Raw genomic sequence first — 26,501 nt, 5'->3', positions numbered from 1 at the left:
CCTCCCTCTCCCTCCTCACTCCCCCCTCCCTCTCCCTCCTCACTCCCCCCTCCCTCTCCCTCCTCACTCCCCCCTCCCTCTCCCTCTCCCTCCTCCTCCCTCTCTTCTTTCTCCTCCCTTCCTCTCCTCCTCCGGATCCTCCCTCTTCTTCTCTGATCCCTCCCATTCCCCTCTGTCTCTCTCTGTATTGCCGGCCGGCCGGGCCCAGCCCCTCCGCTGTTGTTGTTGTCGTCGTCATCCCGCCGCTTGTCTTGTCCTCCCCACCCCGGCCCCTCCTGCTCGGCTCTCGGTCCAGACCATGAGCCGCTGAGGCCTCGGCCGCCGCTGGGGAACCATGCCCGGAGCTTGGCCGCTGGCCTGCCGGCTGTTGGCGGCCTGCGTGTGGCTGCGGGCGGCGGCGAGAGGCGCCGGGCCCGGGGCGGGGCCGCTGGTGCTCAGCGAGTTCGGCCAGCAGCTGCGGAGGGCGGCCGGAGGCTGGGGCGCCGAGGCCGAGGCCCCGGGCCGCTGCGAGGCCGGTTTCGGCCTGATGCAGGACTACATCATCCGGACCCGGGACTCGCTGGGCGCCGGGGCCGCTTTCCTCAGGGCCCCGGCCGGCGTCGGCAGCCCGGGCCAGTGCCTGCGGGCCTGCTGCCTCTTGCCCGGCTGCACGGTGGCCGTGGTGGAGGGGGCCCGGGGAGGCCGGGGCCTGGACTGGGCGCGGGGCCTGGGGCCCAGGACCAACAGCCCGGCCGCCCTCAGCTGCTACCTCTTCAACTGCACCTACCGAGGCCGCGATGTTTGCCACTTCTCCCCGCACCAGGGCTACAGCAGCTTCTCCCGGACGGACAACGCCAGCCAGTGGCCGGAGCCCCGTCGCCATGGCAACCGTAAGGGCCTAGTCGCCTCCCTCAGCCTCTCCCCCATTGTCCGCACCAAAGGGTCGGGGGGAGGGGGGGGAGGCTGCAGCCGGCATCGGGATTGACACCCACCCACCCACACACAGGCTGAACACTCAATCCCAACCCCCTTCAGTGATGACCCTGCGGAATGGGAGCAGACCAGCCCCCTCCCCACCCCCCCACTCAACCCCTCCCTCCCCTCACTCACCCCCTCCCCCCCCACTCACCCCCTCCTCCCCCTCACTCACCCCCTCCCCCTCACTCACCCCCTCCCCCTCACTCACCCTACCCCCTCCCACCCCCACTGACCCCCCTCCACCCCCTCACTCTGATCCTCACTCACTCTCACACCCTCACCCCCTCCCCACTCCCTCACCCCCTTCACTCTCAGCCCCCTCATCACGCCCTCACTATCACCCTCACCCCCTCACTCTGACCCTCACCCCATCACCCTCACACCATCACCCTCAACCCCCTCACTATCACCCTCACTCTGACCCTCACACCATCACCCTCTCTCACCCCCCTCACTCTGACCCTCACCCATCACCCTCACCCCCTCACTGACCCTCACACCATCACCCTCACCCCCTCACTATCACCCTCACTCTGACCCTCACACCATCACCCTCTCTCACCCCCCTCACTCTGACCCTCACTCACTCTCACCCCACACCCTCACCCCACTCCCCCTCACCCTCCTCCATCCCTCACCCCCTCATCACCCTCACCCCCTCACTCTGACCCTCACCCTCACCCCCTCATTCACTCTCAGCCCCCTCGCTCACTCTCAGCCCCCTCGCTCACTCTCAGCCCCCTCACTCACTCTCAGCCCCCTCACTCACTCTCAGCCCCCTCACTCACTCTCAGCCCCCTCACTCACTCAGCCCCCTCACTCACTCTCAGCCCCCTCACTCACTCTTAACCCCCCCACTCACCTCCTCCCTCCCCTCCCTCACATCACCCCTCCCTCACATCACCCCTCCCTCACATCACCCCTCCACCCTCACTCTTCCTTCACCCCCACGCCACCCTCACCTCACCAACTTACCTGCACCTCTTCAATTACCCACCCCTGGCATGCAGATGGGTTTCTGCCCTGGTTTAGGATGGTGAAGGGATTAATTAAAAACGTTGCACTCATAGGGTCCGCCGAGTCGCGGTCAAGGTGTAGCTGTAGCTGAGCACCTTTGGCCAGTTGCATCTTTGTGAGCGCCACCCTTAAAAGGGCTGAATGAGGAGGACCGGCTGCCAAAACTAGGCTTTGTACTCCCACCAGGATAGACAATGTAGGAGAGATCAAATTGGGGTCTTTCTGACAATTAAAAGGGGTTGGGAGTGTAGATAGAAACTAGTTCCTCAGGGGGAGTCGAGAACAGGTCACAGCCTTACATTCCCTGGATTCCTGATTGTCCATCAGAGGTAGCTCAACAACCCTGGAGAAGAAGGGAGGGATAATGTGAGCTAACCACCATCCCTACTCACTGCCTCTCTTTCCCCCCACCCCTTCAGTGTGGATGGAATGGAGAAAAGGAGCAGGAGCATGATCCAACTACTTGAGGAGCAAAAGATAGAACTTGCAATTAAAACACTCCTTGACTTTCTTCAGAATAGTGCCATGATCTTTTGCACCCACCTAAGAGGGTAGAAGGAGTCTCGACTTCATGGGCAGAGTTTAATGGCCCTGTCATGGCGGCAGCGGGGCTGTAAAATGCAGCGAGCCGCTTAAAAGTCTATTGACTATTGGGGCGGAATTTTACGCTGCCAGGTTTTACGGTCCCGCCAAAGTCAATAGAAAACCTGGCAGCGTAAAATTCCGCCCCATGTCTCATCTGATAGAAGGCCTTTCCAACAGTTCAATACTCTTATCAGTACTGTATTAAAGTGTCAGCTTAGATTTTGTCCTCGCGTCCCTGGAATGGAGCTCAAACCTGGCACTGACTTGGGTGTGAGAATGCTACCAACTGAGCCACGCAGAGCACCTCACAACTTACCCCACTTTTCTAAATGTTTAGTGCGTGCACTTCTCGCCTAAAGCGCTGACTCCATCAGGCCTCGGCAAGGTGGTCTTATCTATATCTTGCCCTTTCTTTGCTCTTCTGCAGGAAATGATGAAGCCCCCCACTGTGATGCAGGCCAGGACGTGGTCTTGCTGCTGCCCACCGACTGGGTACTGCTGGACGGACGAGGAAGTGCCGATGATCAGGGAATTGTTCGCTATGAATGGACCTTACTACAAGGCGATCCTTCGGTTGATATGAAGGTAATTGATTTCTGAGATGTCTTCTGAAACATTTCTTCCCCACAGGCCTATACTGGGTTGTCCCTGCACTCCCTTTCAAATGAAAGGGCCAAGGGTACAGCTGCGATGAACCAGACTTAACAGCGCCAGCCTTCTTCCCCAAATGAAATCTGTTTCTGTGCAAGTCATTATGGTCTGGCCATATATCAACAAACCCTTGTGAGATAAAATACAGAAAATGCTGGAGATAGCAAATCAGGCAGCAGCGTGGAGAAAGAGACAGAGTTAATGTTTCAGGTCAATGTCCTATCTTCAAAACCCCTGTGAGGAAGCCTGAGTGATTAAAGTGTCCAAGAGCTCAAGTTTGTATCCTTGTCTGATCGTGTTTGCGAGAATGAACCTCTGAAACAAGAATCCAATGAATAGTTCTGTTGTGAATACTGTCCTGCAGCTGTCTGTGATCTTCATATCGCACATAAATGCTTTTGCATTAGAATCTTGGAATTGTAATTTTGTAGCTCAATAATTATTCTGGCATTTTCTCAGAGCCTGGAATTTGTCCAGGTGCCGGGGGAAAGGTCCAGTTCTCCCCAGCGGCAGATGGCAGTACAGTGTAGCGATCTGCTTTACAGTGTAATTTGCTGCAGTGAAGCAAGCACCCATTTCCTCGCTGGAATTTCACATTCAGTTGGACATCAGTGCAGCTTCACTAGCGTGTTCTATGTTCCCTCTTTGTTTGTTGTTACTGTGACACTCTGTAACTTGTACACTGTGTTCGTATGGGATGTGAAGGACAAAGAAGTCAATAGTGGAGCATTAGGCCCAGTAAATAACTTGCTGGCAGCCTGCTGTGTGAGATAAGAAGCTTGCTTTGTAACCATGCCAAACAGTCGTCATTTTTTCTTACTGAATTATGCTCACACTCCTGAATTTAAAGGCAGTAACTTGGATAAAGCAGAATAATGGCTGAAACACAATATTAGGAAATAGTAATTCTTCATTCAACATACTGTTGCTTTATTGCTCTCCTCAGTCTCACCTGCCTCTTCCCTGTAATGGCTGCACCCATACTGTATCTTCATCCATTGCTGTTCTTGACACCTTCTCCTGTGATCTGAATTAGCTCTCCCACGTCTCTTTAACCAACCAAGCTCAGGTTCTCCTTCGTCTTTTTCTCCTCCTCTAAACAGCTTTCAACTCCCCATGAAGTCTGTCCAAGTTTTGAATTCTGCTCCAGCATCTAGGCAGGATACGAGGTAAAGGATGTCATTTGATGGGCAGTTCAAATATTTTACCTCTTCCCTCTGTCACAACCTTTAATTTAGTGATTACTGTTCTGGTTGGTGCTTCTCTCAACCTTCTCTCGTAACTCTCCCTTCTAACCTGCAAAATGCCATCCTACGTATACTTCCTCCTTCCTACATTCTCACTGTGGGCCCCAGTGCCACCTCTGCTAACTTGCACTGTGCCTATATATGTTGTAGATAAAACTGTTGCTGGTTTTTACTAGGTAATGTGGAGTATATTTCCTGCTTTCATACTGTGATCAGAAAACCTCTGCACAGTTGTCTCACAATATGAAAGTAATGCAAGACACTTAAAGGAGAATCCAGTGCACCCTAATGTGCCAACATGAAGAAGTATTAAGTTGAGATTTACTTACCATTGCCATGGCTCAGTGGCAGCACACTCACCTCTGAGTCAGAAGGTTGTGGCTTCAAGTCCTATTCCAGAAACATAAGCACAAAATCTAGGCTGATACTCCTAGGGAGTTCTGTCTTTTGAATTGAGATGTTAAACCGATGTCCCATCTGCCCCCTCAGTTGGATGTAAAGTAATTAGCAGAAGGATTAGATGGGAGTTGAGAAATGTTTCCACCCAGAGGGTGGTGGGGGTCTGGAACTCACTGCCTGACAGGCTGGTCAAAGCAGAAACCCTCATAGCATTTAAAAAGTACTTGGAATAGCAACTGAAGTGCTGAAAATCACAGGGCCACTGGCCAAGAGCTGAAAAGTGGGGTTAGGCTGAATGGCTCGGTTTCAGCCAGCAAAGATACAGTGAGCAGAATGGCCTCCTGTGCCAACAATTTTCTGTTTTTCGATACTGAAAACATTCTACGGCACTATTTTGAAGAAGAGCAGAGGAGCTTTCCCTTGTGACCTGACCAACACTTACCCGTTAACCGACATCAGTAAAACAGCATACCTGCTCGCCATCTCATTGTTTTTGTGTGACCTTGCTTTATGGAAATTGGCTGCTGTGTTTCCTAGATTATAACAATGACTACAATTCAATGACTACTTATTGACTGTAAAGTGTGTTGGGACACCCTGAAGTCATAAAAGGCACTGTATAAATGTAAATCTTTCAAACAGTTACTGTGAGTTAAGACTGGTAATAACGCAACATTGACTCTAATTACTATTACACTCCCACCCTTACTGCTGTATTCAATTCACCTGAGTCCCTTCTGATCTGAAACTTCCAGTCCTTTAACACGCTCCTTTGCAGCACCTCCCAGACCTGTGACTACCTCCATCTGGAAGAACACGGGCAAGCAGTGCATGGAAACACCATCATTCCAAGTTAAATACAATCTGGACTTAAACATATATCACTGTTCCTTTATCATCACTGGGTCAAAATCCTAACAGTTCCTGTCTAACGGCATTGTAGGAGCACCTTCCCCAAAAAGACTGCAGCAGTCCAAGGAGGCAGTTCACCACAACCGTCTCAAGGGCAACAAGGGATCGGCAATAACTGGCACCCATATCCTGACAATGATTTTAAGAAAGCAGTAAATAGGAGCAGTATCCCACAGGGTTAAGTCACCCAATTCACTGGGGCATTGTAACCCAGAGATTAATCTTGCTGTCAACTATGCACTCCTGAATCCTTGGAACAGGCAAATGAACACAACATTACTACATGTTGCTCAGGCTAAAACTGCAAGTCAAATGGATTTGCATAAATTAGATTTACACAGAAGCAAAAGATGCAGATATGTCAAAAATGTATAAAACAACAGGGAGAAATTAATCCATAAATGTTTAAAAATCATCAGAGGATCATTTGAGCACAGTTGAACAACCTGCAGGGATTCCTGTTATGACATTTATACCTGGTATGACGTTGTTCGTGGCTTTGCCTCCTACATAGAGCCCAATTTTAGCTTCACATACAATTAAAAGCGGTCTGAATGTGTGGCAAGGAGCTCACAGAAATACGTCTCTGATCTGTTTTATCTTGACGAACAGCCAATTTAACGACAACTCCAACTTCAGTATTGCACTGGAGTGTCAGCCTAAATTTTTCACTCAATCTCTAGATTGGGGCAGCCAATCTGGCACAGAGTAAAATCCCACAAATAACAGATAAATGATCCAGTTTATCTATACTTGGATTATCTGGATGAGGGCTGAATGTTGCCTGGGACCCTGGGCAAACTCCCCTGCTCTACTTCAAATAGTGCTGCAGGATCTTTTATACCTACCTGAGAGGGCAGGTGGGGGCCTCGTTTTAACATCTCATCTGAAGGACTGCATCTCCAACAAGGGAGCACTCTATCACAACAGGAACTAACCACCATGCTCTCCTGACCTCTCCAACAAGCAGCTAAGCACCACCTTAACATAGATTACCCTGGCTAAAACTACCAGTTAAATTTATTTCCAAACAATAGGTTTACAAAAGTAAAAATAATAGAAATGTCAACCTGGATTATATGTTCTTGAGGTTTGAACCCTAAACGTTCTGACTCAGAGGCTAACGTGCTACCTCTGAGCCACAGCTGACACGTTATAATTACTACATGCTTTCCTATGTTTTTGATAGTAAAGATTTAAAGAACTTCGTGTGAATATATTTTTTGTTGCTCTTTTAGTCTCCACAGCCTGGCATGTTGAAATTGAGTGGTTTACGAGAGGGCATGTATGTGATTCAGTTGTCGGTCACTGATACGATTGGACAAAAAAGCGATGACAATGTCACCGTCACTGTGATGCCACCAAAGCAACAAACGACAGGTCAGTTCTCCCGTGAGTTAACACGAAGCCCACACCGCTGAATGACACCCACCCCATTCCTTGCTACTCTGTAAAGCATGTAGGAACAGGTGTTGGCCTATCAACCCCTCAAAATAATTCTACCATTCAAATAAATCATGACTTTTCTATATCTTCACTCCATTTTCCCACCTTGGTTCCATAACCCTTAATATCCCTGCCTGACAAAAATCTGTCAAAAATCTCCATTTTGAAATTTTCAATTGAACAAGCTTCCACTGCCATTTTGGGAGAGAAAGTTCCGCATTTTCACTATCCTTTATGTGAAGAAGTACTTCATGACACTACCCTTGAACAGCCTAACCCGATTTCTCAGATTATGCACCCTGGTTCTCAATTCCCCCAGCAGGAATAAATAGTTTCTCTCTATCGACCCTTTCAAGTCCTTTAATCATCTTTAGTACTTCAATTAGTTCACCCTTATTCATCCCAACTCAAGGAATTACAAGCTTAGTCTGTGCAACCTTTCCTCATAATTTAGTCCTTTTAATCCTAGTAGATTCAAGTGAATCTGCACTGCACCTTTTCCAAGCCCAAGTTGCAGTTCCCAAAACTGAATGCAGCATCTAAGCGGGGTCTAACCAATGCTTTGTTTGACATACCATAACTTCACCTCTTTGTATTCCAATCTCCTTGAAATAAAGACTAACATTCCATTAACCTTTTTAGTTATTTTGATATCTTCACAGGCACCTTTAGGTAGCTTCATGTGTTTATCACAATGCAGGATGGAAATATTTGTGGAGTACATTTATAGAAAGCAGCTGAATTCCCTCGGGTGCACTATTGAAGTGTTCAAAAACCAGACCTCCAACAGTCCACAGACAAGGTTTCCCTTCCTGACCTCAGTCTTAGCAGGGTACTACCCCCAGACACTGGAAGGATTCAGTCCATGCGGAGCATCTGGTCAGGGTTCCTCACTGAGCTGGAAGCTGTGGGCTGAAGGCTGGAAAAAAAACAGGGTGGAACAGAAATCTCGCAACCATCTCTAGGGTACTTGTACAACTCACTCATTGTTAGAGCCCACAGTTTGTCCCAGCACTGAGGGCATGGCAGGAATATAAACAAATGTGAAAAGGAGATGGTCAACTCTTAGTACCCGGGAATCTTTAGACAATGGGAACCTATTGGTTGAACTTAAATGGGGTGTGTTTGGCTTATGATTTCTTTTGAGATTTTCTGGCTGGTGTCTCATTGGTTCTTCACACCAACCTCCACTGAAGACTTTATTGTCTGTCCTTAGTTAAGGTTACCCACCTATATTGGACTTTTCAGGAATCTCCATGAATTAAAGATTAATCTTTTGCGAGCAACTGTGGGAGAAAAATCATAGGTGAGGGGAAAAAGACTGACTTTCAAGAATAATCCAATCAGGGCGGTGCAAAGATGGGGATGTCAGGCGACCAATGGCAGGAGATTATGTGATAGCTTCCAGAATATATCCAACCAAAGTTTGTCATCTTATCCCTAGTTGCCTTCAGAAGGATAGAGTTGGGCTTTTTCCTTGAATCACAGCAGTCTTTTGTGGTAATGGTGCTGGGGATGGAACAGACTAATTGCATCCTACTTTAAGTGGTGTGAATTTGAAGAGGTCTAGCTGTACTCTTTGCCTTTCAAGGTTGCTGCTGGAAGAAAACAGGAGATGAATATATCAACTAGCTGGAAGCAGAAAGCAAAAACTGCTGCTGATTAGTTGGAGGTGTTAGTTTTCAGAGTTTTCTGATGGACATCGCTCTTCACCTCCCCAACCACCACACCTTCTGTGAACTTAAAATTATGTTGCCTGTGCCTGCGGAATGGCCATTTACTGTAGGCATTCTGGAGGGCAATAGCTTTAAACGATATATACTAATCTATACTGGAAATTGAAATCCACCCCTTTGAGTAGTCAGCTGCATTTTGCATGTTGCCCTGTGTTTCTGTGTTTGTGTTGCAGCTGGTATGCATTTTTAGCTGCTTTTTCCTGTTTTATGTGTTGTGTGCATTGTCTTCATGTTGCTTTGCAGCTTCCGTATGTTTCTGTACACATTTGTGTGTGATGTTGTGCATTTCCATGTTTGCTTCTTGTTATGTTTTGGTGTATCATTACATGTTGCTGTGTGCATTTTTGTGTTGTTCTGTGTTACTGTGCCCATATTGTGCACTGTGTGGATTGCATTGCGTATTTCTGTGTGCTCATTTGTGTATGCATGTGTGGCTGTGTCATATGCAGTTTAATCTTTGTGTTCAGACCTAATCTAATTCTGCAGGATTTTGTTGGCACGTTCTAATACAATGAGCATTTCAGGTTATTTTTAGTTTTTTACCTGGGGAGGTGACCTACATGTTAACTGAACGGGCTGATACTGTGTTAATCCATTGTCAGCCTTGTACTGCATGTCTGTGCCTCAACCTACGCTTCCACTCGCCTTCTCTCAAACTCACTCTCGTACTCACTCTCACCCTCTCACACTCCTGTTGTTTTCCTCTCTCACCTGTCTTCACTCTCACTCTAGCTCCCACATTCTCCTTCTCATACACTCACCCCCTTTCACATGCTGTCGGAAACATTCACCCTTACACGTACCATCTCATGCTTACTCTCCAGGTGCTCACTCCCTCTTGCACTCATTCTCAACCTCTCACACCCTCGTTCTCACCCTCTCTCACATGTACTCACTATCACCTTTTCTCTCTCCCCAGTCTCGTACACTCACTTTCACACACTCTCAGAACTACTCGCTTTTTCTTGCACATAAAACCTCTCCCCCTGCTCTCTGTCCCTCTCTCTCTCTCACAGGAGCACCCTCTTACACGCTAGCCCTCTCACTCCTCCTCACTCTCTCACTTACACGCAATAGTTCTCCCTCGTTCCCTTTCTCACTTTTAATTGCTCTCTCACTTCTCCCTTATGCTCCCTCTCATGTACATTCTATCCTTCTTTGTTTCACAAACACAGGTTGGGCATCTTGTGAGGTGCTTCAACTACAGAATCTGTGGTATCTTATCAGAGGAGCATTGTCAGCCTTGAAGGGCTAACTGCTAAGGAAGAGTTCAACGCAGCCAGGTTTCTGCCCCTGATACTGTATTTCTGTAACTCTCTGCTCACCCTACTCTGTCTGTACGAAATCTCAAATGTTGAAACAATTGCAGTAGATGTAGAAGTTGGTGACACAATCACTAATTATCCAGCCAGTGTCCTTGAAGGAACTGCTTATCTGCCACATGTCCAAATGAGGCCAATCTTCATACATCCTTGAGTACCATCAGCACAAGGGCTGCAGTGCTTCAAGGAGAAGGCAGCTAGCCGGAAACCCCCATATCCCCAAGAGAACAAAGAAACTTAGCCATCCAGGCCACCTTGGGTTTCTTGGGTGAAGCTACAACTGCAAGATCATAGAATCATGCAGCACAGAACAAGGCCATTCGGTCCATCATACCTGTGCCAACTCTTTGAAAGCTATCCAGTTGTCCCATTCGTCACTCTTTCCCCAAAGCTCTGTATTTTTTTTCTTTTTCAAGTATATATCTAATTCCCTTTTGAAAATTACTGTTGAATCTGCTTATACCACCATTTCAGGCAATGCATTACAGATCATACTCGCTACGTAAAATCCCCACTGGTTCTTTTGACAGTTATCTTACATCTGTGTTCTCTGGTGATTGATCCTTTGGTCTGTGGAAACAGTTTCTTTTTATTTACTTGATTAATTCCCTTCAGAATTTAGAACACCTGTATTAAATCTCCCCATAATTGTTTCTGCGCTAAGGAGAATATACCAGGTTCTCTGGTCTCTCCACTTAACTGAAGTCTCTCATCCGCGGTATCATTCTGGTAAATCTCCTCTGCACTCTCTCCAAGGCCTTGGCCTCCTTCCTATTGTGTGGCTATGGGGCTCCCAAACGTTTTACAGTCACAGTACATCTTCAATTAAGCCTCCTTATTCCTGTGCCAAGCTAACTGGCTGATGCCTGAGGTTTATTGATCCAGCAGTGTGGCCAATGGTGGAGAGCGGGAAGGGGGGTGGGAGGTTTTCCCTGGAGGTTGATCAGGCCACAGTCTGGTCCCACCATTTCAGTCAGTGTTTCCCTTTGGGAATTCCCCTGTATTTTTTGCTTTTCTTTTGGAGGAAGGAGAGGAGGAGCAAGAAAAGGAGGCCAATCCAGCTCCGGCATCACTGGAGATACTTGCCGCCCACTCACCAGTGACCCCAGACCAGAACATACGACATGGGACTCACCCCCCAGCATTTGATTGAGAAGCAGTGCTTGAAGAGGCTTCACTTTACAAGGTAAGTTATAACCAAACATGCAAAAACGGCAGACAGGAAACATGCTGGTCCATTCGGCCTGCTCCAAACAGTCGTGATGTCCAATGTATCAACATACAGATACCCCCCCCCCATAACCTGAACCATGTAATCTCCAAGGAGAGATGAAAAACCAATTAAAAAACCCAGGCCAATTGAAGGGAAAGGACTGAAAAATGTTATCTCCAACCCTCTTAGGTGATCAAAACCTGTGCAGGACACGACTTTGACATGATTAATGTGACCAGTTATCTACCCCTTGCTCTTGGCGATCTCCACCCCAGCAGAAACAGATCCAGCTCTTACTTAAAGGAACTCGGCCAAAATGACATTCACCACATGAGTTCCATAGGTCCATATTTCTCTGGGTAAAGAAGAACCATCATACATCCAACCTAAGTCTTCCTTTACATGACTCGTAATAACTTGTCACTCAAGTTCTGCTGCCTTCTCCACCATAAGCACTGCATCACCACTGCTTGTTAAAGGCTCCAGTCCCTTCCTATGCTATGGAGTCAATGCAGGGACATCTTCAGCAATAACCATCAATAAAAACCGAAAAGGCTAGAAACGCTCAGCAGGTCAGGCAGCACCAACATAGTTAACCTTTCAGGTCAATGATCGTTCTTCTTCAGCAATGGATGAAGGTCGAGATTGAACAGTTTTTAAGCAAGTGTCAAGTCAGGGAAAAAGGAGAGGGGGGGGGAAAGAAAAAATTAAAGGTCTGTGATATGGTGGAAGGCAGGTGATGCTGGGAAGCAAATGGAGTTGGTAATGAGACAAGTAAAGAAACAAAATATGAGTACAGTGGAGGTGTAAATGGTTCTTGCAGAATCATAACCAGCACCTGCTGGTTTGAGAAAAGGGAGTGATGATTATGATGTAAAGCATTTGAATCCCGTGTTTAGGCAAGAAGGCAGTGAAGTGTGTAATCGAAAAATTAAACGCTGTTCTTTGAGCTTCATTTGAACAATGCAGGAAGCCAAGGACAGAGGGGTCAGGGTAGGATGGAGTAACTCTGTTTTTATTTCAGATTTCTAGCATCTATAATGTTTTGCTTTTGTGCCATCATTAGCCAATCTGTACCCACTCCATTAAAGTGAGTCACGGGTGCTTTGTGAGCTTGAACAATGTCAAAGGGCTGATTTTATTCGCTTTACGGAACAACGGCTGCTTCAAGCAAAATGAAATGACTTTTTCAGCTCCTTTCAATTGTCAAAGATTTCAACTGACTGAAAGATAACAGCTTTGCAGATGTGCAAGATGAACTAATACCAATTCCATGCCTCCCCCATCTGCCATTGAACAGCTTAAGCTTGGCATTGCTGACATCTGGATCTTAAGTAACTTAGCACATGATCAGGACAGTTTAAACAAGCAGGTTTAACTTACCCTGTGACTCCTGCCATGGGTAGGGTAGTGTAGCGGTTATGTTATTAGACCAGTAATCCGGAGGCCTTGACTCCTGATCCAGAGAATAAGAGTGCAAATCCCATCATGTCAGTTAGAGAATTTAAATTCAGTGAAAAAAAATCTGAAAATTGCAAATCTGTAATCAGTGGGAAAAAAAATGGCAATGAACCGGTTGGATTTTTGTAGAAACCCAACTGATTCATTAATATCCTTAAGGGAAGGAAACCTGCCATCCTTACCCAGTCTGGCCTATACGTGACATCCTAGTGAATGGGATTGACTCTTAATCACCCTCTGAAGTGGCCTAACAAACCCCTCAGATGTATCAAACTGCTGTAATAGTTCAAGAGGCAACTAGGGATGGACATTAAATTATGGCCTTGCCACCAACACTGGCTTCCTGAAAATGAAAAGCAAAATTCCATCCAGTGTAATCAATGGGAAAATTGTGGGGGGGAGCATGGGTACAAGTGGTAAACCCGGGCCCAAATATTTGGGAGTCTGTACTCTATATTTCTTTTTGTGTGCGTAAGTTGCTTGGGGTTCGGGCAGGGGTGGTGGGCGTTAAAATATAACTAGAAAGAGAAAGTCAGTGTAGAAATGTGAGATGTTTCCCCAGTGCAGCCGCAGTTGCAAGGTTGGCCTGTCTCACGTTTTAATGTAGGCTTCTGCAGCATTAGTGAGTCTCCTGATGCATTTTTTTTCCCCTTCACAGACTGTACAGGAGTTTGTTCACGGTACCAGTTCATCTGTGATGACGGCTGCTGCATCGATATCACTATGGCTTGTGATGGGACAGCCCAGTGCCCTGACAGCTCTGATGAAACTTTCTGCCAAAGCTGTAAGTACAATCCCTAATCATGGGTCAAAGTTTTGACCTCGCGTTCATTAATTGGTGGGGTTGTGGGGGCGGGGAGGTTGGGGAGAACAAAAAATTGATGATGTAAACTGATGGGATTTTTTTTTTTGCTAAAGTTAATGTAGGTCGTAAGTCAGTGACTCATACGACGCTTGCTGCTAGCTCAGGACAAGATGGTGTCGTATGGCCATCTTCTGACAGCTTTCAGAAGGCTTCAACAGAGAACCGAAAACCTGTGGAGCAGCTCGATACTGGGATGACACAGTCCTCTAGAGCGGAAGTGGGGGACAAGTCCAACACTGGTCAGCTTCCAGGTACGTGTAAGCAAACAAATAACAAGTCAATAATAGAAAAGCAAAATACAGCGGATGCTGGAAATCTGAAATAAAAACAGAAAATGCTGGAAAAACTCAGCAGGTCTGACAGCATCTCGTGTTTCAAATCTGTATGACCCTTCTTTAGAGCTTAACAAGTCAAATTGGTCTCTGTTTAGTCTCCCCAATGTAGCAAAGACAACTTCGTGTGCAGCGAATACTGTATATTAAATTGAAAAAAGTACAAGTAAATTGTTGCTTGACTTGGAAGGAGTGTGTGGGGAATTGGATGGTACAAAGGGAGGAAGGTAAAAGAGCAGGTGTTGCATCTCCTGCACATTTGTGGAAAGATGCTTTTTAAGAAAGCTGCTGCTGCCGAAAGAAACAGGAGAAAAACCAACTAACAAAAATACACACACGAAACAAGATGGGGGCAGAGATTATGATCTAAAATTGTTGAACTCAATGTTGAGTCCAGAAAGCTGTGGAGCACCGAGTGGAAAGATGAGGCTCTGTTCCTCGAGCTTTACCTTTACACTGGGGGGGGATGGGGCGACAGCTTTGTAGAACACGCCTGTTCAGTCTGCAAGAATGACCCTGAGCTTCCTGCCACTTGTCATTTCAATTCTCTACCTTGTTCCTATTCTGACCTTTCCGCCCTTGGCCTGCTACACTGTTCCATTGAACCTCAACACAAACTTGAGGAACAGCACCTGATCTTTCAGTTCAGCACTCAGCAGAGTTCTGGACTCAATATTGAGTTCAACAATTTCAGATCATTATCTTTACCCCCATCTTGTTTTGTGTATTTTTCTTTTTGCTGGTTTGTTTTTTTTTCTCTCTCATTTCATAATTTCTAGCTATTCACACCTCACCTAGATGCATCTTCTGTTTCTTTACTATACCCATTTCCACTCCTTTGACTTTTGAACCATGAAATGTTTTGTCATTTAATCCCTCCTGCCCTTCACTTTATTACAGATGCTCCCCACCCCCTTACCCGCCCCCGCCCTTCATTTGCTGAAAACCTATTACATTTCTAACTTCCCTCGGTTCAGATGAAAGGTCACAGATCTGAAATTTTAACTGTTTTTCTCTCCACAAAAGCATATATAATCTAGGCTTGCACTTCAGTGCAGTACTGAGGGAGTGCAGAATTGTCATAGCTGTCATGTCACCCTTTATGTGACATGTTAAACTGAGGCCCCATCTGCCTATTCCACTGATTCAGTTAAACACTTGAGATGCAATTGGAAACAAAGTAGGTAGCCCCTGCCTCAGTCCTTCCTCAACAAACTGTGAATGAAAGCAGACTAACTGGCCATGTACTGGATTCAAGCTGTGCACAAAGTAGATGCCATGTTTACCTACACTACATTAGTCATGGAAGCAGCTTTTGAATAATTTTAAGGCAGAGGTAGATAGATTCTTGATAAGCAAGGGGGGGGTGAAAGGTTATCAGGGGTAGGCGAGAATGTGGCGTTGAGGTTACAATCAGATCAGCCATGATCTTAATGAATGGTGGAGCAGGCGCCAGTGGCTTACTCCTGCTCCTAATTCATATGTTCATTTGGCACTTCAAACAAACTTGTTCTGTGTGAAGTGCTTTAGCCCATTTTTGGGGCATGGTTATGCATTTCTGCATAATTATTAAAAGTACACAGAACAACAAAATAGGAAAAGGAGTCAGCCCTTCCAGCCAGCTCCACCTTTCAATATGATTCTGGCTGATCATCTATCTCAACATCCATCTTCCTGCACTATCAACATCTCTTGATTATATCCTTAATTCTGAACAAGTAATTTCCCGACAACAGATAAAAGGATAACAAGTCCATATTTCCCAGGATACCTGCTCACCTTTGTAAAATAGCAGAGTGACATGCATAATTTTCCAATCTAAAGCAAAGGTTTCTGAATTGAGCGAACTTTGGAAGATTACTGTTAGGGCATCAGCAGTGTTCTCACCTACTTCCTTTAAAACTCTGAATAGCTTCCTTGGGATGTCTGGCATGCTGACCTGTTCCTCTACTGTAAATACTGATTCAGGATGCCTGCCATTTCCTTAATTTTATTGATAATATCACCGTTATCATTCTTTAAGGGGCCCTGGTCCTGATCCAATGTAATTGGAAAAGGTTTTGGGTTGATTTTGATATCCTTTGCCAGTTTGTTTTCATACTCTTCAGCTTTCATTATCTGTTTTGTCACCCTTTGCTGTTCTTTGTATTTTCCCCATTCACCTGTATCTTCCCCATTCACCAGTATCTGTCTTTTTTCATTTTTGTATGCTTTTTCTTTTAGTTTTATGTTGTCTCTTACCTCCTTTGTTGTCCATGGATATCTTAATTGGAAAGTAGACCTCTTTTTCCCTTAAGGTTATAAACTGGTTCCACCTCCCATTACCTCCCACTGATCTTCTACTATCTTACCCATTTACAGATTTGCTCAGTTTACTTTGGACAGCCTCTGTCTCATTCCATTGAAGTCAGCCTTACCTAATTCTGGAATCTTAATAGCTGTTTCACATTTCTCCCTTTCAAACATCACATTTAACTTAGTCATATTATAGAGCCATTATAGCACAAAGGGAGGCTATTCAACATGTTGAGTCCAGGTTAGCTCTCTGTAGAGCAATCCAGTCAGTTCCATTTACCCCATTCTATCCCTGTAGCTCTGCAAGTTTATTTCCTTCAAATGCCCAACCAGTTTCCTTCTGAAATCATTTACCATTCTGGCAAATCTCTGCACCCTCTCAAGGACTCCCCACATCCTTCCCAAAGTGTGATGACCAGAAGTGAACGCAATACTCTAGTTGTAACCTAACCAGAGCTTTATAAAGATTCAGCATAACTTCCCTAATTTTCTACCCAGCATTTATATTATGAACCCCAAGATCCCATATGCTTTGCTAATTACTCTCTTAATATGTCCTGCTATCTTCAAAGGTCTTTGCACATGAGCCCCCAGATCCTGCTGTCCCTAAACGTGTTATGGTGACTATTAGATAAATGTTCGTGCATTGTTAGACTGTCAATTAAATCTGGATCATTACTTATTACTATGTGTAATATGTCATGTCCCCTTTGTTGGCGCTAGGACATATTGTTACATAAAACCATCCCAGACACACTCAAGAAATTCACAACTTTCTTACATGTGTTTTTCTGCTTATCCCAATTGGTATGGATGTTACAACCTTAAATACTTTTCTATTTCTTAGTTCTAACCAAAAAATCTCCACTGCCTGTTTACTTCCCGTCTTATCATTGAAGTGATTCCATCCTTAATTACTAAGGTAACTTTTCCCCATTTACCATTTTTCCAACTTTCCTGTCGACCTTATAAGCTGGTATATGTAATTTCTGGTCCTCACCGTCTTACAGCCATGTCTCTCTAACAACTACCATATATCACAACCTCCAAGTTGAATTAGCGCATATAATTCACTAAATTTGTTCCGTAGACTCTGCGGTTGTATAAAGGACGCTTATTTGGGCCACACTCTAACTTCTGCTTCTGCTCTAATTCTTTACTCTCTCATTTCTCATTTCTCTCTCCTGGTTTAACTACTTCACACCTTTTAGTTTTCCCTCTACCTGTAGTGCCTAAAAGTAGAATTTCTGACTGTTACTCTACTCTCTTCCCTGCCATTTGTTTTTGAACTACTACATCTACTAACTTTTCCATCTGAGCACCCGCCTTCCACCACTCCCGCTTTAAAGATCCCCTCTTTCCCACACCGCAGCTTCAACCACATGTTCACCTCCCTAAAGTACTTTATCCCTTGGTCAGTTTGCATGCTACTCAGGCTAATCTAGAGAGGATTACCTTGAGGTCCTGTTCTTAAATTTAGCACTTAGTTCCTGGTACTCTTGCATATTCTTCCCTGCGTTGTTTTACCGAACATGGATTCCCCCCCCCCACCCCAACCCCCCGGCTCCTTTTCCAATATCCTTTCCATCCAGGAAGCCTCCAGTCCATATGGGACACTCGATCCTGCTTAAAAACAATGCTCTCTATCCCCCTAAATATTGAATTCCCTGCAGCTACCACATTAAACTTCCCCTTCCTCCTGCTCCCTCTTTTACATCACTTCTTGCTTTGATATACCATGAAAGGTAATTGGCCTGTCCCTCCAACAATCTTCTAGTGCTTTCTTGGCTGCTCTTGCACTTTGCATAAACTTAAGCTCATCCAAAATCCTGCTTTAACTTTCACCAAGTCCTGCACACCCTGGGTTCAGTTGACTCCAGAACTGTTAATACCTCAAGTTTTTAAAATTCTCATCTTTGTTTTCAAATCCCTCCATGGCTTCGCCCTTCCCTATCTCTGTAACCTACTCCAGCCCTACAACCCTCCCAGAATTACGTGTTCCTCCAATTCTGACATCTTGTGCACTCCTAATTTCCTTCGTCCTCCATTGGTGGCCAAATCTTCAGCTGCCTAGGACCTAATCTCTCATCTGCCCTCCCTAAACCTCTTTGCCTCACTACCTCTCTTTCCTTCTTCATGATGCTCCTTAAAACCTACCTTTTTTGACCAACCTTTTAGTCCTGTGTCCTAGTTTCTCCTTATTAAGCTTGGTATCAATTTTTGTCTGTTAAGTTTTATGACAATAAGTATGCTACATAAATGCAAGTTATTGATTTTTTTTTTTTGCAGATTACTGCTTGGCTGCTCCTGCCACAGGTCCCTGCGAGGGCCATTTCCCACGCTGGTACTTCGATAGCGCCTCACAAACCTGCAGACACTTCATCTACAGTGGATGCCAGGGAAATCGGAATAACTTCCTACAAGAACTGGACTGTAAGAATGAATGTGCAGAAGTTCAAGGTAAACTCAGAAAACCCGAGCAGCAGTTTGTAATTCGAGAACTTGGACAATACAGTAGGTTTGGTCATGAATGAAAGAAAGGTTTTCATTTATATGGCACTTTTACAATCTGTGGATGACCCAAAGTGCTCTACAACCAGTGAAGAACTTTTTGTTTTGCAGTGTAGTCACCGTTGTAATGTAGGAAATGTGGCAGCCAATTTGCATGCAGCCATCTCCCAAAAATCAGCAGTGTGATGATGATGGCCAGATTAATCTGTTTTGCAGTGCTCATGAGGGATAGGTAATGGCCAGTGCACTGGAGATAACTCCTCCCCTCCAAAGTATGCTGTGGGATCTCTTATGTCCACCTGACTGGATAGATGGGTTCTCAGTTTAACCTCTCAACTGAAAGACATTTCTCCCTGGGTACTGCACTGGTGTGTGAACCTAGATTTTTGTGCTCCTCTCTGGAATGGCACTAGAACCCCCAACCTTCTGACACAGAGGCAAGAATTCTACCAATGAGACAAGGCTGTCACGGCTGAACCAATAGAATCTGGTTCAGTGGCTGTGACCTGTGGAAGAACGAGCTGATGGCAATTGCACTATCGGATGTTGCCCTAATTTAATCAAAATCAGGAGCTTTGGGGAACAATGCTGAAAGTAGTGCTCACTCTCCTGTTAGATTTCACGCTGTTCTACACACTTAACCTGTTAAATCTCACTGCCCTGCTCATTCTCCTGTTATTAGGAAATTTCTTCACTCAGAGGGTCGTGAATCTTTGGAATTCCCTATCTCAGAGGGTTATGGTTGCTCAGTTGTTGAGTATATTCAAGGCTGAGATTGTTAGATTTTTGGACTCTTAAGGGAATCGAGGAGTATAGGGGTAGAGTGAGAAAGTGAAATTGAGGTCAAAGATCAGCCACGAACTTACTGAATGGCGGAGGAGGCTTGAAGGGATATATGACTCCTGCTATTATTTCTTGTGTTTTTATGTTATTGTCCTGCTCACTCTCCTGATAACACCTCACCCTGCCCTGCTCATGTTCTCAGTATTGCCTGGATAGGTGTTTCACTGTCACCTTGGCCTAAGGGAACAATTCCACCCCAGTCATTCCTTCTAAACAAATGCCTTGGAATTGATAACTATGTTTCATACTTCTCCTTGCTAGAAATTCATGATTGACAATCCTAGACACTGGGACTTCTCTCAATCTCCTGACCAACATTCCCATCTTGACAGACACCATCAAAGATGGGTTAACTATTCTTTCTGTTACAGGCAAGAGGCGATCAGTTCAAACAGCACTGTTTCTCTTACCGCCTGTCCATAAATAGAAGGTGTTTCGAATTAATTTTTTTCTAAGAATAAGCGGTGACGTAGTTTCTCTACCTCTCGGTTTATGTGTGATCCAATTTCACTAATAATCCCACCGCAAACTCGAATTAGGATTAACGCAGCAGGTTAGTTATTGTACACATTCAAAACCCATGAAAAGGAGTGTTAGCAACGTCCTACTCCGTATTCACACAGTAAAGGGAGGAATAGAGAAAAGGAGGTTTTATAGTATAAGGACCACATAGAAAATGAATATTGGTTCATGTGAGTTCCAGACTCCCAGAGTCAAAGTCCATTGAGGAAGTCTTTCACATAGGCATTCGATGGTCAGCTGGCTGGAGACCGGTGTTGTAAGATTTGCTTTTTCAGCAAGATGAAAGTAGGCATGCAGAGGTTGTGTCAGTTCTGTAGATGAGGATACAAAATCTTTCAGTAGAGACAGTTTAGATGGGCCGGTGGTCCAATCTGGACAGAGCTTGCTTCTATGTGGCCTGCCAGTTGTATGTTAAACAGCAGACTGGCTGCACAGCTCAGAAAGGTAATATTAAACTGCTCAAAATGCCGGGATCTTGGCTCATGTGACCTTCCTTCTCCACAGTGATTTCAACAAAGCATGTTTATCCGGCATCTGAAATTTGGCTTTGTTTTCAGAACTGATGATGTCTCAGCCATTATGGGTTGAAAGGGTTGCCATTCTTGTTGAGGGTCTGGTGTTTGGGAAGCCATTGCCTCAGCAGACCCACGGACTCCACTAGCATGGTTGATCTATCAAATGCAAATGGCATTCCTGTCGCTCCTTTTGAAATTGGTCTGTACAGTCCCAGGTGGGTCTGTTAGAAGCTCCTTAGGAATAACGAGGTGTGGCATTCCCGAAATTAAGATAATTCTTTTGTCCTGGAGACTGATGGGAATAATTTCCAGACAGAGGGTCAACCATCTTACTTGTCTTTGTTTAGCAGAAAAGTCCAGTTTAAAAATAAAAAATAGTAATAAGGATTAAGCTTTTAAATATATACAGGGTTGGGTTTCTGTTCCATGTTGGAGGAACCCGACAATTCATTCACATTTGGTTACTGGGACTTTGCTGTGTGCAGGTTGGTTGTTGTGTTTGCCAACAGTGATTGCATTTCCAAAATTAATTTCTTGGCTTTGTAGCACTTTGGGACATATTGAGGATGCGAAAATTGCTTAATAAATTCAAGTTCTTTCTATATATATATTTATATAATAATGCCAATCAGACCTGTTAGCAGGCGTGTGTTATGCCTCTCACTAGTACATTATCCTATTTTCTCTCTCATTGTGACCCAGTTGTTTCAGTTGGGCAAACACCTGTAAACAGGTACGCTATGTGGGTTGGCACAGCCTTGTTGTTGAGTTTGTTTTTCCATGTTGTTCAGGTGGCAACTCTCTAGAGACGAACTCAGTTGAAACAAGTCGGGACGATGTCATGATGTCGAAGGTCAGCCACGGGAGAGGAGGTCACCCAGTCCCAGAGTCAGGTCAGCAGCGTGTGTGATTCTTTTCATCAGGTACAATTCAGTGAACCCCAACCCCCAGTGTGGAGTTATACTCAGCTGGAGCTCCCAGCAGAGGTCAGCACCCCTAATTCTCCAGGAAACACATGTGTTGACTGAGGTTCCCTTTCAGAAGTCTCCTCTTGGTTAATGGTTTGGGACTGAATGTAACCAAGAAACACTGAGCAGCTGAGGGGCTGTGCATGAGGGTGAATGGGGTCTGTGCGTGGGTGTGAGGATGCTGTGTGTATGGGGTTCACTGGCCCACTCTTTGCCCCATGCCGCCTCTCTACCCTACCCTTCTTGTCTCTACCACACACTCCACCTCCCCCTATCTCTACCCCACTCGCTTCCCTATCTCTGCCCTATTTCCACGCCCCCCCCAATTTCCTTGAATGTGCAGGAAAGGATGCTGATTGATTTGACTGATTTTGCCTTGCAGGTGCCGTGCTACCTCTCGCCCTGGGACTTGCCATCACCGCCCTGCTCCTGCTGATGATCGGCTGCCGGCTGCAGTTGGTGAGGCACAAACTGAAGAAGCTCCGACCCATAACATCCGAGGAGTCGGACTACCTAATCAATGGCATGTACCTATGAGCCAGGAGTGATACAAGAAAAGGTCCCTCTTAATAACAATCATCGTAGCAGTGTGGTTCTCGATGTAAAACAAATCAATGTGAATGTGTGTTTGTTCAAATCAATATGTGGAACGCAGTAGAACCCTTTGAGTTTTTTCCTTCCTAGTCACACAGGCAAATCTGGCAAGTGTTGGGCCTTTCTTCAGAACCAATTTTCAGACCGAGCCCGTGCTCTTGCCATAGTGATGTACTTCTAAGTAGCTCTGTCAGTAAGACTTGGTGGCTGATCAAGTGTTTTTCACTCTCTACCTTAATGTGAAACTTTTAAACCAGTCGACTTCTGCTCCTGCCTCACTTGCTTATTGAGAAGAGGTTTGTCCTGTTTGATAAGGAGTTCGACCATCCCACTGATCAGTAAGTTCCCCCTGCTGTGCAATCCTTCAGGGGGTGTGCATTGGGTGAATCCCCCTCCACCCCCAGCCTGCTCCCGAGAAAGCCGCAGTTTCTCTCTGTCTGGGGACAGATTCCTGCTCTCCCTTTTGGTAATGCTGGGAGCATTACATTATTTTAATGCAAATTTGTGCCAGCGTTTGTTGCGCCTGCTGTCTTAGTTTCTGAATCATTCCTGCTGGAGACATTTAGCAGCAGTCAGAGAGCCAGCAACATGAGTGCAGAATATCAGGAGCAAAGTAGCGATAAAACGCAATTCTGCAAAATACACAGAATCGGAGAAACTCCTAGCCCAGAAGGAGACCATGTGGCCCATCAGTTTGCTAGTTTAGTACAGACAGTATATTGTGCACAAACTGTTGAACTTTGTAAAATTGGAGGAGTTTCCTCTTTAAAGATTCCACTGAATACCAACAATTCTTGGCTCCTGGTTCATCCCTAATAAATGGCTTTTACCCAGTGTGACTCCAGATCAACTCGACAAAATTATTTGCTTCACTCACAGCTAGGAAAGATCGCTGCTTTTGAATCTATTTATTTTTTTAAAAATTCTTAGGATGTGGTGTCAAAGGCATTTATTGCCCATCTCTAATTGCTTCTGAGGAAATGATGCTGGGCTTCTTGAACCACTGCCGTCCATGAGCTGAAGGTACTCCCCCATAAAGAAACTTGGGTCAATTCTCAATCACTGTCTGGTGTTAAAGAGAAATGAACTGATGTTAACATTAATGATGTTTCAGGTAATGGATGTCTGTTAATATTAGAAAAAGCTCTTCATTGGCTGTGAAGTGCTTTGAGGTGTCTTGTGGTCATGAATAGCTTTATATAAACGCAAGTCTTTCTTTAACAGGGGTTCTCCAATTACCATTTTAATTGACCACAGCTTTCATTGTACACACTCTGACCATTCCACAGGCAATGGAAGAGAAGAGGCCCAACAAAGTTTCTTGAATAATTTTCATTCTCCAAGATCCAGAAAAATAATCTGGCTACACTGGCAGCCCCTCCCTTCCCTCCCTCCCCCCACCCCAGTGCATGGTAAAGACCTGGGCACTGGTGCCACTAACAACATTGTGATAATAACCACATAATCTGTTTTAGTGATGTTGGTTGAGGGATAAACATTGGCCAGGTCACTGGGAGAACTCCCATGCTGTTCTTCAAAATAGTGCGACGGGATCTTTTACAACCACCTGAGAAAGCGAACTTTGATCTATTGCCTCATCTGAAAAAAGGCACTTCCAACAGTGCAGCATTCCCTCAGCTGTGCATTGAAGTACGAGCTTGAATTATGTCCTCAAGTCTCTGGAGTGGGGTTCCAGAGAAGACAAAACACTGCACAAGAACTGGGTAGCGCCTAGAGGAGGAAGAATGAGATGGAAGTCAAGATGTTGGGAGGGAAGGGTAAAACTCCAAGAAGTATGACTAATGGGAAACAAAGCAGCAGGTTAGCGTGTGGGGGAGTGGATTCAACTTCATGGAAAATTATGAAAAAGCTGAAAAGAAAGGAGAGCCCAGGAGAGGCTATTAAAGTCTCCAGAACACAAAATAGGACAGAGTGTTTGGAAAGGGCTAGGAATCTAACTTCAAGCACATCAGATAAAGGGACGACAATGAGAAAGGGGACGGGAAATACAGGACTGAAGGTGTTGTATCTGAATGCACGCAGTATACGAAATAAGGTAAATGAGCTTGTGGCGCAGATTGAAATTGGCAGGTATGATGTGGTGGGCATCACGGAGACAGGGGATCAGGACTGGGAGCTCAATATCCAAGGATATTCATCCTATCGAAAAGATAGGCAGGTTGGCAGAGGGGGTGGGGTTGCTTTGTTAGTAAGAAATGAAATTAAATCGATAGCAAGAAACGACGTAGGGTCAGATGACGTAGAATCTGTGTGGGTAGAGTTGAGGAACCACAAAGGTAAAAAAACTATAATGGGAGTTATGTACAGGCCTCCGAACAGTAGTCAGGATGTGGGGCACAAGATACACCAGAAGATAAAAAAGGCGTGTAAGAAAGGCAGGGTTACAGTGATCATGGGGGATTTCAATATGCAGGTAGACTGGTAAAATCAGGTTGGTAGTGGATCCCAAGAAGAGGAATTTGTGGAATGTCTACGAGATGGCCTTTTGGAGCAGCTTGTGGTGGAGCCCACTAGGGAACAGGCAATTCTAGATTTAGTGATGTGTAATGAGGCAGATTTGATAAGGGAGCTTAAGGTGAAGGAACCCTTAGGAGGAAGTGACCATAATATGATAGAATTTACCCTGCAATTTGAGAGGAAAAAGCTGGAATCAGATGTAACAGTATTACAATTGAATAAAGGCAACTACAGAGGCATGAGGGAGGAGCTGGCCAGAATTGACTGGGAGATGAGCCTAGCAGGAAAGGCAGTGGAACAGCAATGGCAGGAGTTTCTGGGAGTAATTTGGGAGACACAGCAAAAGTTCATCCCTAGGAAGAAGAAGCATACTAAAGGGAGGACGAGGCAACCATGGCTGACAAGAGAAGTCAGGGACAGCATAAAAGCTAAAGAGGAAGCATACAATGCAGCGAAGAGCAGTGGGAAACCAGGGGATTGGGAAGCCTACAAAGACCAACAGAGGACTTCTCCGGTACATCGATGATTACTTCACTGCTGCTTCATGCTCTCGTCGGGACCTGGAAAAATTTATTAATTTTGCTTCCAATCATTTTCACATGGTCCATCTCTGACACTTCCCTTCCCTTCCTTGACCTCTCTGTCTCAATTTCTGGTGAAAGACTGTCCACCAATATCCATTACAAGCCTACTGACTCCCACAGCTACCTCGACTACAGCTCCTCACACCCCGCTTCCTGTAAGGACTCCATCCCATTCTGTCAGTTCTTTCGCCTCCATTGCATCTGTTCTGATGATGCCACTTTCAAAAACAGTTCCTCTGACATGTCCTCCTTCTTCCTTAACCGAGGTTTTCCACCCACGGTCGTTGACAGGCCCCTCAACCGTGTCCGGCCCATCCACGCCTTCTCCTCCCTCCCAGAAACATGATAGGGTCCCCCTTGTCCTCACTTATCACCCCACCAGCCTCCACATTCAAAGGATCATCCTCCGCCAACTCCAGCATGATGCCACCACCAAACACATCTTCCCTTCACCCCCCACCCCCGGCGGCATTCCGTAGGGATCGTTCCCTCCATGACACCCTGGTCCACTCCTCCATCACCCCCTACTCCTCAACCCCCTCCCATGGCATCTTCCCATGCAACCGCAGAAGATGCAACACCTGCCCTTCACTTCCTCTCTCCTCACCGTCCAAGGGCCCAAACACTCCTTTCAAGTGAAGCAGCATTTCACTTACACTTCACTCAACTTAGCCTACTGCATTCGTTGCTCCCAATGCGGTTTCCTCTACATTGGAGAGACCAAATGCAGACTGGGTGACCGCTTTGCAGAACACCTTCAGTCTGTCCGCAAGCATTACCCAGACCTCCCTGTCGCTTGCCATTTCAACACTCCACCCTGCTCTCATGCTCACATGTCTGTCCTTGGCTTGCTGCATTGTTCCAGTGAAGCTCAACGCAAACTGGAGGAACAGCACCTCATCTTCTGACTAGGCACTTTACAGCCTTCCGGACTGAATATTGAGTTCAACAATTTTAGATCTTGAACTCTCCTCCATCCCCACCCCCTTTCCGTTTCTTCCCCCTCCTTTTTGTTTTTTCCAATAATTTATATAGATTTTTCTTTTCC

The 26,501-nt window shown here is 45.6% G+C and overlaps 1 protein-coding gene across 1 annotated transcript; it reads left to right on the top strand.

Moving 5' to 3' along the window:
- The first annotated feature begins 188 nt into the window (after nt 1-188).
- Nucleotides 189-23,235, top strand: lrp11 (low density lipoprotein receptor-related protein 11). Its single transcript, XM_078556636.1, has 8 exons — nt 189-869; nt 2,987-3,144; nt 7,007-7,148; nt 13,605-13,730; nt 13,865-14,062; nt 18,728-18,898; nt 21,621-21,722; nt 22,180-23,235. Exons 1-8 carry the CDS (start codon nt 335-337, stop codon nt 22,332-22,334), a joined length of 1,587 nt encoding a protein of 528 aa, XP_078412762.1. The 5' UTR covers nt 189-334; the 3' UTR covers nt 22,335-23,235.
- Nucleotides 23,236-26,501: the final 3,266 nt, after the last annotated feature.

This window comes from Cetorhinus maximus, chromosome 14 (genome assembly GCF_964194155.1).
Source record: "Cetorhinus maximus chromosome 14, sCetMax3.hap1.1, whole genome shotgun sequence".
In the NCBI taxonomy this organism is placed as follows: Eukaryota; Metazoa; Chordata; class Chondrichthyes; order Lamniformes; family Cetorhinidae; genus Cetorhinus; species Cetorhinus maximus.
Note: the sequence above shows the minus strand (reverse complement) of the source record. Positions and strands in the feature narration are given on the sequence as shown.